The sequence below is a fragment of the Mya arenaria genome, chromosome 3 (assembly GCF_026914265.1).
Source record: "Mya arenaria isolate MELC-2E11 chromosome 3, ASM2691426v1".
Classification (NCBI taxonomy): domain Eukaryota; kingdom Metazoa; phylum Mollusca; class Bivalvia; order Myida; family Myidae; genus Mya; species Mya arenaria.
The window spans coordinates 54,909,306-54,926,767 of record NC_069124.1 but is presented as its reverse complement, the minus strand read 5'-3'; the positions used below and the strand labels follow the sequence as shown (position 1 = coordinate 54,926,767).

Below are 17,462 nucleotides of genomic sequence, written 5' to 3'. Positions count from 1 at the left end.
GATAACTCATATTGTTCTATTATCCTGTTACAATGAACATTGAAAAACAGATGATTTAGATATAAATATTGATCACTCTCTCAGGCCCTGGCAGACACTTCAAAGAAGGCCGATGCCCACTCTCGGGAGAACTTTGTATCAGAGACCACCCTGAGCCAGGTACGGATGATTCTTGTTGACGCAGAACGCCGGAGGGGTCGGGCGTACTTCGAGTCAGACCCTGCATCCCAGCAAGCACCAGCCATGCTTGTACACACGCTTGAGAGATGTATACAGGAAATGCTGAAAGATTTGGAGATCCGGAAGGCTAAAAATGAGGAGGTATAGGTCGGCTTTATTTATAAGATTTCAAACACTGATATGATTAAATTCATATTAATGTTGTTTTTATATTGCTTTCAAGTCTATGGTAGCTCTTACAAAAGAATTTGGTAGCTGCTACAGTACTGCAAGCAATATTCATTATGTTATTTGTGCTACAAAGTGTCCATGCCTAGTTTGTAAGAATTTCAAAGTCTAATTACATAGATGTGTCACTTAGGCTACTATAAAATACATCTTTGGCGACAAAAACAGGCAAACACTGGGGTCTGCACCGGGCTCCTGTTCAAATACACTACAAGTGTAAGAAAAACATAAAGTGTTTGTGTAATTCAATTTATTACTTGCTTTTCAATTTGATACATGATTTCAATGATAAAAATCCATTTTTGTTTCACAACAGTGATTTTTGTACATAGTCACCCATAAAGTAAATATCACACTTTAGTTATCACATGATTTTTATTTCATAACAATCACTGCATGTATGTTTACAAAGTCATTATGGAAACGGGTTAAAGCAGTCCTACCGTATGTATATGATATCCTATGTATTACATGTAAATTTCAGTTGGATAGAGAAGTACAGGAACTGAAACAGACCCAGACCAGCGACCAACACACCATGTCCACTGAATATAAACACAAGTAAGGGCCAGTTTTGCCTTCTGTAGACTAAAAAAAGTTTTTGGTTACAAAACTACCCTCTGAGAGTTTCTTATTGCTGTATTATATTCAAAGATTAGCAGTCCCCACAAATGCCAAAACTAGAGATCTAGTATTTACTCAAGCATCAGTTAGCTACGTCCCAGTTTGTTGTTTCTTGGAGTTTATGAAGGTCTACCCACGCACATTGGCTGCATTTGGTTTGACCCTGCTGTGAATGTGTTTTTTTTAATGCCATGAGATGGTAGTGACTGCACATCTATATATTAGGAGCTATGGATGCGACATTCTAGCTCTTTTCATAGAGACCGCTTGGTTCTTTATTAATACTCAATGTAAATTACTGATACAAGGGAGACAACTTTCATGGGTTTTATACTTTCAAAGTACTACAAATTTCCCAGTTCAACCGTCTTATGCAAAGGGCCAGGAAGAATGCTACTGGTACCAATTTTTAACATCTTTCGGTATGACACAGTCCGGGGTTGAACCTGGCAGCTACCACCCCAACTGTGTGAGTGAGTCAGTCACATAAAGTAAAGGTGCACAGTGTTATGTATGTTGTATGATTTCAGTGATGATGAAACTTTGTCATTATGCAGGAGGTACTTTTTGTTTGATAATATGTTCATAACACCTGAAGTCAGTGCAACTAATACATAGCTATGATACATGCATGTGTAACTCTGTGGCTTGAATTATTAATGATACCAATTGCAGTAAATTGCTTCTTATATTAATGTGTGTTTAAGTTAAAGTGTTAGGCAGAATAGTGTGATTTATTTGTTTAACAGTATATTGTTGTACATTGTTGCATATTCTTTAACCCTATAGTATGTGTTGTTATTTTTGTAATTTGGGACAAAAATTATAGCCTCTTTATTCTCTTGATAGTAATTATAGTTATTATTGAAAATAAATAATTGACCCATGTTTTATTGTGAAATGTATATTGTATGTTCTATACATCTTTCACCAGGATCACCCAGATGACGGCAGAACATGAGCGTCAGATACAGATGGCCAACGAGAGAGCCAACAATGCCCGTAAACAAGCCTCCTCACTGGAGTCACAGCTCTCTACTATTCAGTATGTTGTATTACTAATTAAAAAAGACATGAGTTCAAATGGGATTCAAAATTCCATAATTTTTAAGTGCAATTGTTTTTGACAGGTGTTTGCTATTGCCCTCTTTAGTTTGTCAAGCGTACCGGTACTTACAAAAAGCAATTTTCAGGTATAAAAGAGGTAATATTACTTTTAGGTATGTACGCTTGACATATATGAAAGTAATTTTTCCTCCTACTGGTTGTCTAGCTTATTAGGGGCCCTCAAAACATTTGAGGGTGCCCTATAGTAATCGACCAGTCTGTCCGTCCGGAAATAAACAACAACCTATTATGTGTATATGTTTTTTCAATAAAAAAAATTATAACCAAATAAGTTCCTAACTCTAATGAACTCCACCCTAAACACCCCTAGGTTGGCCTGTCCATTCATCCATCCATGCATCGTTCCACATTTTTATTAGCTTGACAATTCGAAGAATATGGAGAGCTATACTACTCACCCAAGCGTCGGCATCACACCTTGGTTAAGGTTTTGCGTACAAGCACACATAGGTTAATATCTCAGCAACTACTTGAGGTATTGCATTGAGACTTCATATGATGGTACTCAACCATCCAACCTACTTAACTAACCAAGTGAGATAACTCTAGTTTGCATTTAATGCAAATAATTGCCCTTTATTATTCGACTCAGAAATTCTGGTTAAGGTTTTGCATGTAAGCACACATAGGTTAATATCTCAGCAACTACTGGATGAATTGCATTGAGGCTTTAGAAAATGGTACTCAACCATCCAGTCTAATTAAATAACCAAGTAAGATAACTCTTGTTTGCATTAAATTCAAATAATGGCCCCTTTTTTGTTCAACATAGAAATTCTGGTTAAGGTTTTGCATGTAACCACTTTTAAGTCAATGCTTCAGCAAATACATCATGTATTGCATTGGAACTTTACACACAGGCTCCCAACCATTTAACCTTCTTCTTTAATCAAGTAAGATAACTGTATCTTTCATATTATATAATTTTTGCCCCTTTCTTATGCGACTTAGAAATTCTGGTTAAGGTCTTGCATGTTAGCACACGTAGGATAAAATTTCAGCAACTACTTGATGTATTGCCTTGAGACTTTATACAATGGTATTCAACCACCCAACATAATTGAATAACCAAGATAGATAACTGTACTTTGCAAATAATGGCCCTTTACTATTAGATTTAAAAATTCTGGTTGAAATTTTCCATGTAACCACATTTATGTTAATATCTCAGCACATCATGTATTGCATTGAAATCTTATCTAACAGTGATCCATGCATATTTCGCCAAAACTTTTCAATCCATACACTGAAAAGCGGCGGAATAGTCGAGCGCGCTGTCTCTGTGACAGCTCTTGTTATGTTTTTTAACGACCATTGTAAAGAAAGCACCTCTCAGTATTTCATGCATACACAGCAATTTTAGTGCATTTCACCTACCTGAGGTCAATTATTTCTTTTTCCAGAGAGCAGCACCAGCAACAGTTGAAGCTGCGAGAAGAAAGTGTTACAGAGCTGGAGAATAAGATCAAACATCTGCGTGAGGAGCTCCATGAAGAGCGGGATAAATATGCCTCGAAGGTATTCTAAACAGTTTTTTCAGAAATCCTGTGGAGCTCTATTATGGGCTTGTCTGTCTGTCAGAGGAAAAAAAAGTTGTATTTTGATGGCTTGGTTTTGTTTTAAAATCTTTATCTACAGTCATAACTCAGAAAACGTTCAAGGTAAGTTTGACTAAAGGAAACATTGAATGTGGTATTTGCTCCTCTACGATCTTGTTTAAACTTGTCTTTAAATTTAAATTTTATATAAGTATTTATATATGTTAAAATTAAAATAATTATAAACCTGGAACAGTATGTGTAAGTAAACTGTTGATCATTGTCATGTTCCATATGTACAGCGGGAATCACTGGAGCAAACCCTGAACAACACCGAGAAGGAGATGGCCAAACTGAGGACAGAGAGGGACGACGCGACAAAGAATCACGCCAGTATGGAGTCTCGTGTAGCTGATTTACAGGTGAGCTGGAGTGGGATAGTAGAAGATGTCTATTTCTTTTGAATAAAATTGGACAATGGAGTAAGACAAATTTAATAAATGTTTCACCTTAATCATTTTTCATTTGTCAAACATCTTGTCATCTCCTCTTGGTCCAGATTTTTCAAATTTTATAATGAAATGATATCAACTTTTGTTTTGTTTAAACAGTATTTGTTCAAACATTTTTTATACAATTAAAATATTTCACACAAAAAATTTAAAAGAAAGAGATAGCCAAAGGGGATTTTTTAAAAAAAAAGAAGAAAGCCAATGGCTTATATCAAGGGGATTTATGAATAATGGGATAGTAAATCATTTACATCAAGGGAAATTATGAATAAAGAGAAAGCCAATTGCTTATATTTTAGAGGGCATGTATTAATAAAGAGAGAGCCAGTTACTTATATTGATGGGATTTATGAAAAAAGAGATTACCAATTGGTTAAATTCAGGGATTGATGAAAATTTCATGATTCAAATTGTTCAGCCCTTGGTTCAGTAAGTACTAGTGCTATTACTAATATGCTCATTCTTTCAACTATTTTATGTAACAATCACAACTCTTGCAACCAGGTGACAATCAACCGTCTGACCCGTGACCTTGACACCGAGAAGGAGGGTTCTGGAAAGTACTGGGAACGGGAGGGTCAACTTAGGACAAAACAGGCACAGTTGGAGGCCAGGCTTGAGGAAAAAACACGCGATGTGGAGCGACTCGAGAAAACTCTCGCCTCTGTCAAACAGGAGTGTAATGCAACAGTTTCCGAGAAGGTGAGGATCATCTTTTTAAAAAGACTTATGATGAACTTTTTTTTTAATATCATTTTGTACATACATGTATCTGCATATGTGTTGTATATTTATGGATGGTATGAATGGTAAAAAATTCATACTTATAGTTATAATTAACTGGCTTTGATATTAATTATTTAGTAGTGATTTTTTAGCAAAATTTAGGGTACATTCATGCTTCTTGTTACAAATAAGTTTAATGAAAACATCTTTGACAATTGTTGACTTTCAGTTTTTAATATAAAAAATGTCATGTAAATAATGTGTATTTATGTACGATATTTATAATGTAATCCAGGTATCACTGATTGAACGTCAAGAACGTGAACGACACATGGAGAAAATCAGCAGTCTAACCCAACAGCTGAGCGAGGTCAGTGAAAAATGTAACCGCGTTTCCCATGAGCTGGAATCAACACGAGGGGATCACCGTGATCTTCGACAACAGGCTAGAGATGCTACAGACAAGGCTGACACTCTCAAGGTGCAGTTAGAAGCTGCAGTTGCTGAGAGAAAGCACCTTACCGACATGCTCACTGCTAAATCGTCTGATTTCGATCGGATGTCTCAAGAAAGAGATTATTATTTTAACATTATGGACGGTAAAAATAACGAGGCTGGGGAACTGAAATCTCAGAAAGAAAGATTGACTATACAGCTTGAGGAGAAAGAAAAGAGTGTCAGTGTTTTACAAGAACAGCTTCAGAATCTTCAGCTTATGATAGAATCCAATTCAAGAAACTATGAAAACATTCGAGAAGAACGTGATGTTTTAATACATCAATTACAAGAAACAACAAGTATTCTGGAGGAGCTAAAATCAAGTAAGGACACAATGGCAAAGAAAATGAAAATTAGGGAGAAACGTCTGCGAGAGCTGGAGGGTGAGAGACAACGTGTGGCAGGTGAAATTGACCTACGGACCCAGGAGATGGCGATTATTCAGAAGGAGAAGGAGACACTATTTAAGGAGCTAAAGGAGAGCAGGTGGGTGGACTTATTTGGTTAGGTCTGCCACTGCAGGACCATCATTGCCACTGTTCTATTACAGTGGTCTCTACTGTAGTGATACCATTAATAATCAAATTATAGCATTACTGTAGTTTTTGGAGATAGTTACAAAGACATTGTTTATTTTAAGGTCTTAGTCAAATGTGTAATTTATATCTGTAATCTCAGATTGTTTTCTCTTTCTTTTCGAGGCCTTTAATTTATCCCTGTAAAAGGGACCAGGGAGCCCTGACAGCATTCATAAATTGTAATATTTCATACAGTGTGCACACAAAAAAGTTTTGCTTGGTTATCAACGTCTTAAAAGATTTTGTTTAGATATTTTGTAAATTTGTCAGTTTTAGGAAATTCATTGATCAAAGTAGTGAAAAGATAACATTGATGAAATGTTATATTCTTCTTCATGGGATTGTGAAGTCTCCCACACAATATAATATATAGTACATAAACCTGTACCCAATTAACCTTTGAACATGGTTCACAGGTATGAAGTGGTGGGCCTGACTGAGGAAAGAGATGGGCTGAAGAAAAACTTGGAGGGCCAGAAATACAACCTGGAGAGAAATATTGCCAAACTGCAGTACAGACTCAAATGTGAGTAGTCTTTATGACTCTTGACTTGAGTGTTAAGAATTTTGGGCAAATGGGGACATTTTATGCCAGGATGCAAGATTATCTGGTGTGTGAAAGATAGACATTGGGTTTAACATATGAAAGGCAATGGCTACTTTTGTAAGTATAAGCTTAGTGCTTTGTGAATTTATGTTCAATACTCACAGTGAAATGGAATCAATGTCAGGGGTGACATTTTATTTTGATAAACTGCCTGTTTTTTAGTCCATAAACCACTAAAAAGCTTGAAATAAAATAGTTTTCGTTTCCAATAAAATTGAAAAAATAATGTGGACCCTGCTTGTCATTATGCCAACATCTTTAAATTTTCAGCGACAGAGCAGGATCTGGCAATGGCCCAGAAGGCCTTGAGAAAACGTGAGTCCGTGGACAACACCGCAGTCAAAATGGCCGACAAGATGCAAAAGGAAGTGACAGCTAAACGCAGCCTCGTTGACACACTACAGTCCAAGATCAGCTGGTACCAGGATCAGCTAGATGCCATTCTCAAGGTTTTAATCTTTAATTGCAAGTCATCATTTCTTCTACTGTTTATTTCATGAATACATGTCTAAATAAACAGTTAGAGCACAAAACAAACCATATATTTATATAGACTTATATAGGAAAACAGAATAACAAAAATGTTTATAGTATAGTGTCCAACTAATTCCAAGTTATAAAACTTAAACTCTTGTTAGTGATTAAGAGCCATCTTGGCCCTCTTGTTCTTCAGTAAGTATATTTACTGCGTGATTGGAGTCTACAATTACTTTTTTTTCTGAGACATTTACCAATCAATTGTCTTATTCATATTATCACAATTAATTCATGAGTCATACTCAAAATATTGTATGGTTTCTACTTGTTGAAATATTTTATATAAATGACCTCATTCACAGTGTAGGTTTTAGTTCCTAGCACTTAGGATCATTCAATGTGTCTAAATTACTGTTGGAAATAGAATACCTCCTAAGTGGATAACATAGATGCACTTATCATAACAGTGAAGGAACAGTTCCTCACAAACCAAAACTGCTATATTCAAACTCATATGTACTTTGTGCTTGTGATTGATCTTCCTACCAAATTGATTACTTTAATTTTCTCGTACCATTGCAATTATACCATTTTTATCGCTCCATTACTTGCATTACTTGATATAGTTTCAAATTACTGCAACAAAAGCTATTACTGATCACAAAAGTTACTGCTAATTGGCCACAGAAGTTACTGCTAATTGACCACAAAATATCATAATTGACAGTTTGCTGACATTTTATTTGTGAACTGCAGGAAAAAGGAGGACTAGATAGTGACAAAGATAAACTGAAGTCGAGCCTCAATAAAGCTCTAGTCCAGAATCAGCAGCTTATGGTTGAGCTGGAGACCAGCAATAGCCGCACATCGGAGCTCAAGTCACAGCTCGGAAAACTTGAGTCCTCTCTGGAGAAGGTATGGTTACTTTCTGACCTTAAAGAGCAATATATTATGGGGTTATTAACCTTTAAAGGTCTTGCCCTGTCATTCACATACATCTCTTGCTTGTTAGTACAGATCTCTTATGTATTTTTTTGTCCTAAAATATCTTGCCAGCTTTATAAAAGCAGTGACAGTGTAATGATATTTAAGTGACATTTGTAAGAAACAGGCCCCAATTTCTCGAAACTTCTTAAGTCTCTTATAACAGGATTAAGCTAAACCCACTATTTTTGTCTTTCAATATTTTCTGTTTTATATACTCCTTTAAATGTTTTTATACTTAAGATAGAAATTATCATTACGATTATCACAATAAACCATTTTTCATTTATGAAAATTCACTATAAGTATGTTTTTTGGCTGACTGAAATAAGCAGCTTAAGCCTGTTACGCTTAAGAAGTTTCGAGAAATTGGGGCCAGTTTATGATAGTTTCTTAGAGTGATTTATTTTATGAAAATCTAATATAATTCATCATTTGTTTTCTGTTCCTATCAGAAAAAAATATTTCATTTGAAAATAAATTTTAAAAATTGGAATCACATACCTGTAGTTTTGCTAGTATTTTTAGTATAAAACTTGAGAATGCTTTAAATGGTGATGTCATAGGGCTTTAGTATATCACCTTTTGACAGAGGTTGTTTTTAGATCACTTCTAAAAAGCGCAGCTGCAAAAAAGCAATTAGACTATCTATAGATTCTGTTTGAATGCCGTGTGCAAATTAAATGTGACAATCGCTTCCATGGTAATTCTAGCTTATTCATGAGAGAAAAAAAGAAGTAAGTATGAAGATGGTGCATGGTATAGCTCTTATTAGCTCTTAATAGAGGCAATCATATTACATTTGTAACTTTTGTAAGGGTTTATGTAGCCCATTAGGTAAAGGATTTTTGTGTGTCATTTGAAAAGTAATGTACCGTATTACATGTAGCCAATAACAAATGTTATACTAATATCAAACCACTGAAACATACCAAGTTACAAGCTTTAATCTTTAATATTGCTCAGGAGGATACATAAAGCTGTGTCTGAAATTATTTGATGTTTTATGTGAAAAGCAGCATAGCCAATAATGATATAATTATAATGAGAGATAGTGAACTACATTTGAAATGTCAAGAAATATTTGTGGCCTAGATACCAGAAACAAGGTTTGGAATGAAATACAGCAATTTTTAGTCTGTCTCTTGTTGTTTTTTTTCGAATTAAAATGTGGAGCTATATTGATGGCTTTGATGGTCATTGTTGGCATTTTCAGCATTGTTGTCAGGCTAAAACTTAAATCTTGGCCGTAACTCAAAAACTGTAGCAGATATTCAAATGAAACAGCCCATTGTTTGACAGAAAAAACACCAACTGACAGGCGTTGGCATTCCCTCTAGATTGTTCTTGTTGATGACCTATCAATGCAATAGGAATCCTGTTGCAAAATACTCTCAGATGTCACTATAGCCAAACATTTAAAGGCTTATCAGATTCTTTGACATTTTAAAAGCTTTGTGGAGAAATTCAAGCACCAAAAGTATTACAGAAATTAACCTTAAGGGATATTCTTTGATAAACGTATGTCTGCTAAATTAGTACAAGCATACTTATCAATTAGATACTTATTGGCAATGTTTAATGAATTCAATAATGTGACATTGACCTTCACTTTTACCTTGTGAAAGTTGTAATGAGATACCAAATTGAGCATAGCTCTGAGATATCTAGGCGAGCCATTTAACATCACTATTCCTCTGAGATACCTTGCCGGACAAGTGGTTTTTCTCCGGGTACTCCAGTTTCCCTAACAACACAAGACCACACTCTCGCGCTACATCGTGCCAACGAGAGTGATTTAGTATAAGCTATCATAGCTTCCTTCACAATTGTTGTAAAATATATAATGGTTAAAGTAACTTCTGAGATACCTCGTGATCCATGTAGTTTCACCAAAGCTCTGTTCACTTTATAGAGCCATGCAGTGCGACAAAAACTGTGTTGACCTAACTTAAGCGAGCCTTGTAGCACCACCATACTTTTGGTGAGCAATGGAGCGCCACCATAACTTTGTTAAACCTAGGCGAGCCTTAGCTTTGTTGACCTATTTACATTTACATGCATTTCAGCTTTTTTAGCTGATTTTCCCATTAGTCTTATATTCTGGAAAGCTTTAAATAAATTTAACTGTTGAAAGGAAAAAACAACGAATGTATTAAAACTTTTACAGACTGCCTAAATGTTTTTTAAAACCCTTCCTAATGGATTTCAAATTCGATATGAAAGGTTTCAGTTCTCTGAAAATGGATTTAAAGGTTTTTAAATGGTGTTACTGTGTAATAAACTCTGTGGGAAAAGAAATTATCAGGTTGAAAATTAAGGAACTTGCATATTATCCAATAACGTTTGGTTTGGCAAATTGGTTGCCATTAATTTTGCAGTGCAATTATCTCTGTTATGGTTTCATGCTAACTTTCATTTACATTAAAGTCATATTATACATTCTATGAGGAACAGTTCATCAGGCTCAAAGTTAAGATTATAAACCAGGTGTTTATTAAAAAAAACTCCATTAAATATTCCTTCTTGCCTTTTTATACACCCATATTAACTCATATTAACTTGAGAAATTTTTGTCTGCTCATCACCAAAGATGAATATTATGTGAATTGGCTGAAATTTTCGATACGGTTTAATCATCAGTAACTTCAGAGTTATGGCACTTCATTAAAAACTCACTTAATATAAAATGAAAAACAATCATCATTTCAACATGTGAACCTTGTAATATGAAATAAAAAATAAAGAATTTCAAATATATACATTATTTTCATTGACCTTGTTGAAAAAAAAACAACATGCTTTAATTTAAGAAACACTTAAACATTTCTTTTAACTTGACTATGAAAAGTTTTAAGAAATCAACTTAAATTAGGAAATGACTTATGATGCTTTTTGAGTACTGTCCCAGAATACTCAAGTTTCCCCTGAAAGGGACTAGACACCAGATGATACCATTGCAAGAAAGGAAAAAAAAAACAGTAAAAAATGCACAATGCATTGAATCTTACTTACTGATGCATCATATCACTTAGGGCACATGCATTTCTCAAGTTTTGTGTATTTTTCCATTTCGAAATATACTGGCCATGGGTCTCTTCCATGCATATCTCAGTAATCGTACTGGATGATATTGACAAATTTAGCCTTTTTTTAGAGGAAATACTGTATTTTCTGATTTTGGGACTATTTGGTGCCTAATCCCTTCAACTCTCCTAAAGGTCTTTGAACCTCAAATGTATTCTTAGGTGAAATAAAAACCAGACACCCTGACGATTTTGAATCATACTTTTCTTTTGAAATGCAAATGCAACATGCTGCATACCAGAAATCAGATTACTAAAATTACATAAAACAATTTTAGTTCCAATTCCACAGAAAAAAATAAAAAATGATAATTATATACAACTTAAGATCTTTCAGTGTAGCATTTTTGTTGATTCGTCGTTCACACTTTGTTTAAATTCCTAACATGTGTATAAAAAATGTAACATTTTAATGTATACCTTTTAAATCCAAACCATGCTTCGGGCATAAGTTTCTTTAAAGTACAGAAAAAAGTCACATAATTAGTTCATTGATTATTTTTGAAGGTGGGGAATAAAAGCTGAATTACAAGACTCATGAGTCATGTGCGATTTAAAGTACTTTAAAAAATAAATCTTAATTGTTCAATTTCCTTTCATGCCTTTTTGGTTTTTGAAATGAAGCAGAATTTTAAGGATTAGATTTTGTACTTTACAATTCCCATTGATGATGTTGGGTGAGTAATCAATCAACTTTACTGTCCTGGTAATCAACTTTACTGAGAGTAATTAGTTCTGCCTTTTACAAAATGGAACTTCAAATCTTGACACAGCTAGGCAACATCACCATCATCATCATCATCATCATCATCATCATCATCATCATCATCATCATCATCATCATCATCATCATCATCATCGTCATTGTTGTCGTCATCACCATCATCATCATCATCGTCATCTGATCATCACCACCACCACAACCACCACCACCACCACCATCACCATCATCATCATCATCATAAAGAAAAAGAGATTAAATAATTATTGATATATGTTTGTTTTCCATTTTTCACTAACAATGATTTAATAAGAGAGAAAAAACAAAATGACAGTATATTCACAGGCCATTAGCACTCAAATATAATCAAGTTATCAATTTGAAAATTTCCGCTTATTAAAATAATTGGTTTATGTTATCAGATGTATATTTACAAGTTATTTGGAAAAAATATATAGAAGGGATAGTTTTAATAATTATTTCTGTACAATTAAGTTATAGTGTAATATGATATAGTTGTAAAAGCTATATTTTATAAAATTAGATGATGTCTTGGCTTCATCCATTTGCAATATTGAATCATATAAGCTAACGGCTCTACTCCTTAGCAACTAAAGCTAGGACCAAATCTCTTGTTTTTCATCTTCAGCATTCTTCAATGAAGGAATGAATTGCGTAATTGATGTCATAATGTGATTTGAACACAGTTGGGCTGGTAAAAGTGTGCGGCATCAGAAGGTCTCAACACATACTTTTACCAGCCCAACTGCGTTCATATCCCCGATAATGACATCAATCATGCAATTCATTACTTATATTCACACAAATAGTTCACTATTTTATTTCCAGAATTGTAGAAAAAATACTTAGTTGTGTCGCCTGACTAGGCAATATATAGGGGTTACTTATGTTGGTGGCGTTCGCATCCCTTTTTCACTTGTCCGGGGCATATCTTATAAACCGTTAGTGATATCAACTTGAAATTTCATATGTAGATAGAACTAATTGGGGGCAAGTGCAGTGCACAAGAACTGTTACTTTTGCTTCCATATTTTCAGAGTTATTGCCCTTTGATAATTTTAATGCTTAAATTTTTGTTCGGGGCATATCTTGCAGAATATAAGAGTTATCAACTAGAAACTTCATATGTAGATAAATCTCATGGAGGGCAAGTGCAGTGTACAATAACAGTAACTCTTGCTTCCTTAGTTTTAGAGTTATTGCCCTTTGATAATTTTAATGCTTAAATTTTTGTTCGGGGCATATCTTGCAGAATATAAGAGTTATCAACTAGAAACTTCATATGTAGATAAATCTCATGGAGGGCAAGTGCAGTGTACAATAACAGTAACTCTTGCTTCCTTAGTTTTAGAGTAATTGCCCTTTGTTAATTTTCATGCTTAAAGTTTTGTCCAGGGCATATTTTAAAGAAGAGGTATTAACTTGAAACTTCATAGCTTGATAGATCTCATGGAGGGCAACTGCAGTGCACAAGAACCGTAATTCTTGCATCCAGATATTTAGAGTTATTGCCCTTTGTTAATTTTCAAGCTCAATTTTTGTAAGGGGCATATATCGTTAACTATTATTGCCCTTTGTTAATTTTAGTTGTTAATTTTTGTCCGGCTTAATGTTGTTACCTTCAGTTTAAATGCCACCTACACTTGAAAATTAAATGGCAACATCATTGTCTATAAATGAATAAAATGCCAATCTAACAGCTATTATGTTGACAGTAAATAATTTGTCAGGCGACACATCTGACTCCTGGAGTACTAGTTTCATTAAAGAAAACCTTACAGTCATTCTTTCTTTGCTATCCTGTAAGTAGATAACCCAATCGTATCAGGAAACAGTTTATCATATGACGTCACAATAACGGTGGGAAATTTTAATCACTTCAAAACACTTCTTAACATTAAATTAAAACTCTTATGACAACAAAACATTTAACAAATCTTAAATTAACTCTTTATAATATGTTGATTGTTAGTTTTTCATGGCCTATTGTCACAAAGAATAACAAGAAAAATGTGATCCGAACATACGCCAAGATGTTGTGTTCATCGGAAAATATTTACAATTGCGGAAAGATCGTACATTTAAGGAATGGAAGTTGAGGTGTAAATATATAAATGATATACAGTATATGTTTAACTTTAATAACTGCACTGTAATAATATATATATTATGATGGACATTATGGAGATGATCTAATGTGTTTGCTTGAATTTAACAGTTTGGGGCATTGGACAAAATGCTTAAGAAAGTTGGTAAAGACAAGGTAACAGGGTTTGTGTTGAAAAGAATTGCTTTAATGGGATGTTACGATTTTGCCTAAATGCTTCTGTGTCTATGTAAATGTTCATTGTCTAAACAACTTATAGTATTAAATCAATGTTTTTGTTTAGAATGACCATACAATTGACTGTTTCAAATACCTATGGCCTGGGTTGCTAAGATATATATATATATATAGTAACAAATTGGGTATAAAATCAACTATTGAAATGTCTTAAAAAATTATCAATGTCATTTTTTATTAGCACTATTCTCCTTTTTCCAGAATTTGCGACGTGTGACTTCTTTTAAATTTCACAGATTATTCACTTTTTTATATCATTCTGTTTAAGATTGATGATTTTTATAAAAGAAAAAATCAGTTCTAATTTGACAGAATTAGCAATTGTTTTTGTTTTTTTCATTTTCTCTGATTAATTACAAATCATTTGAGGATTGGTTCTTAATCTTAAAGCAAACCTTAATTTTCAGAATCGTGTCAAAGTGTTGATACTGCTTGAATGAACAAAAAATAAGAATCAATCCTTATATTTACATTCTCCCCTTTTTATCATTACTTTATGTTTTGTGGAAATAATGTTTATGTTTTTTAAGTTAATTAAGTTAATTAAAAAAGTATTGAGCTTTTTTATTTTGTGTTTTATATATGCATGACTCAGGTCTTTCTTGCAAGACTCTGCCTACAAAGGTCATGAAGGTTGACTGGTTAGTGCAAAATGAATGACAATGTTCAAAAATCAAGTTCGAAATTCAATGTTAATATTTCTTGATAATCAGCTGTACTTTGGATCATTCAATTAAAGTAAAACTACATGAATAGATGAAGCAGTGGCAACATCAAGTTGATACTCTTTAGTTTCACACGTAGATTTTATTTCCAATGGCAACTTTTTTATAAAAGGTGGATTTGAAGGGAATGGCACCAAACATCATACAGCCCAGGTTGGCAGACAATACCGCCTAAATTTGCAGAGGATATATAATGCCAAAATTGAAAGTTAATGTAGACAAGATTAAAAGACAATGCTGTATGGTGTTTTTCTTTAATTTTGCGTAATATCATAATTCGACTAACTGGGTCATATGGTTGGTCAATCTGGGTTGCAAAATGGAAGAGTGTGGTGCATATTGGGGATGGGCCGTACGGTTATTGTACCAATGGTAGGGTATTTGGGTTCAACTTATATTCAATATCATTTTGTTTTTATCAAACTTATTTATAAATAGAGTTATGCATTTTATTATAAGGGAGATAATTTTTACTCAGTATTATAGTTGGTAATAGCTCCGGTGATCAAGTTATAAAAGAACAACAGAGCTTGTATTGGATTAAAAACTTAGAAAATGTACCTTCAGGGATTAAAAGAGCAGAAATACTTCTTAAATCTCATTTTATGTGATGTGAAAAACGACCTGTGTATGTCTAATGAAAATTAGGTGGGAGTAGAAGACCTTTAATTATACAACTATTGTGATGGTCTTAAAGTTCATGCTGCAAAACAAACAATTTTCTTTCATTATACTTTAAGAGACGAATTAATTCCAGAAATAAGATTTGCAAGATATGATGATAGGTTTCCATGAAATAAGAATGGAAACTTGTGATGGAAAATTAAAAACAATCAAATTGATGTCTAAGACTTTATGTCTTGATTGTCTGCTTCATGGATGTTTTGTGTGATTAACATTATTGCGGTAGACTTTATATTTAACAAACTCGATTTGTTTTGGTTATTTAGTATAGTTAAGTTCTGATGGCTTTAAATGTTGAAACTGCTCAGCCGCATTTCTAACAGAAGTATTTTGTGAAATGGGAGATATTTCCTGACATTTTCTTGCTATGTTCTGTACTTTAAAATTGATTTATAACATCCTGAATATACCATATTTACTTTCTGAAGAAACTGAATTCTAAGTTATGTGATTAAATATTGTCAATACTAGATTCATGTTACATAGAAATTTTGGAATCCAGTAATTATACTTAAATGTCTATTTCAAACCCAAAACTTTCAATTATTGGTCCTTTCTCAGTTTTCAATAAAAAAAAACTGTTTTTCTTCCGATTTATCTTCTAATTTATCTTGAGATATTCATAGTGTTCAATGTTTCATATTTGACAATAAAGGCTATTCTATGTTTCAGGCCACTCTACGGAATGCCACAACCCAGGCCCAGGTTGAGATGTTTGAACAAGAAATGACCAGGATGAAGCTGGCACACAGGCTGGAAGTCAAGGTAACTATAAGTGTTCCATATTGTCCGAGGAAAAACAACTACTTAAAATGAGCCATTCTGTTTGCTGAAATACAAACAGGACCGATGTTTAAATGAAGTTTTTTGAGCAGGAAATGAACAGGGTGAAACATACACACCGGTTGTAAGTCACAGATGATGGTGCCTTTGGAAGAACATTGTTTCAATAAGCCATTCACTTAGCTATGATGTAAACAGTGACATAGTTTCCACGAGACCAAAAAGTCTTGGCCTGCACATCATTTTGCTTGCCATTTCCAATAAAGAAAGAACAAAACTACTAAAATATGCAGACCTGCATGTATTGTGATTTTGTTTTATTCTTGTCTATGGATACACTACATACTACACTATTAGCAGTTTAAGTTATCAAAACATTCAGGGGGCTGGCATATGTCCCTGGACATCCATTGTTTGATGCCTGCACATCAAAATTTGGGTCCAGCTATACCCCTGAAAAGATTATCCTGATGAGACATGTATCAGGTATTGGGGGTGCTTGGTCTTGTATCTGAATTTACACAGGAAGCCAGAAAAAACATTCTTATGACCCTATTGTAATGGTACACATTAATTTTCTGACCTCAGGTAATACAGCTATTGGCTTACACAAGTGACAATGTTGCACTAGATTTCCCATAATATAGCATTTCAGAGTGATAATCGTGATACCAGTACATAATTACATTCTTTTTAATGGTCCTGATTATGTTGCTGATGACAGCGATCAGTTTACAATCTGCTCAAATATCATTAATTATTGCCGCTATAAAAATCTATCTGTATGAATGGTTAGAAAAACTGCCTCACTGTTTTGCTTTTCATTGTTGTTTCAAGAAAGCCAATATTTGTAATTTGACGATAAAAAGATTATTCATATTGATGTTTATGTAGCTTATTGTCTTGTTATTGTAGCTGTTTGATTCATGGAAAAATCTTTAATGTGGTCAAAACCATTTAATATATTCACATCAAACAAATATGTAACAAGTCTAATATTAATCTTCTGGCTCATATG

The 17,462-nt window shown here is 33.8% G+C and overlaps 1 protein-coding gene across 3 annotated transcripts in view; it reads left to right on the top strand.

Moving 5' to 3' along the window:
• The window catches only part of LOC128228712 (coiled-coil domain-containing protein 158-like), a 36,196-nt gene that overhangs the window by 4,967 nt on the left and 13,767 nt on the right, over positions 1-17,462 (top strand). For 2 of the 3 annotated variants that reach the window (XM_052940183.1, XM_052940181.1), the window contains exons 8-20: positions 85-321; positions 893-969; positions 1,563-1,592; positions 1,967-2,077; positions 3,564-3,678; positions 4,001-4,120; positions 4,715-4,912; positions 5,232-5,920; positions 6,429-6,538; positions 6,890-7,068; positions 7,853-8,011; positions 8,794-8,817; positions 16,334-16,426. In XM_052940183.1, the coding sequence (XP_052796143.1) occupies positions 85-321; positions 893-969; positions 1,563-1,592; positions 1,967-2,077; positions 3,564-3,678; positions 4,001-4,120; positions 4,715-4,912; positions 5,232-5,920; positions 6,429-6,538; positions 6,890-7,068; positions 7,853-8,011; positions 8,794-8,817; positions 16,334-16,426 (2,142 nt within the window). The remainder of the gene's footprint in view (positions 1-84; positions 322-892; positions 970-1,562; positions 1,593-1,966; positions 2,078-3,563; positions 3,679-4,000; positions 4,121-4,714; positions 4,913-5,231; positions 5,921-6,428; positions 6,539-6,889; positions 7,069-7,852; positions 8,012-8,793; positions 8,818-16,333; positions 16,427-17,462) is intronic. The other variant, XM_052940182.1, reaches the window with a different exon arrangement.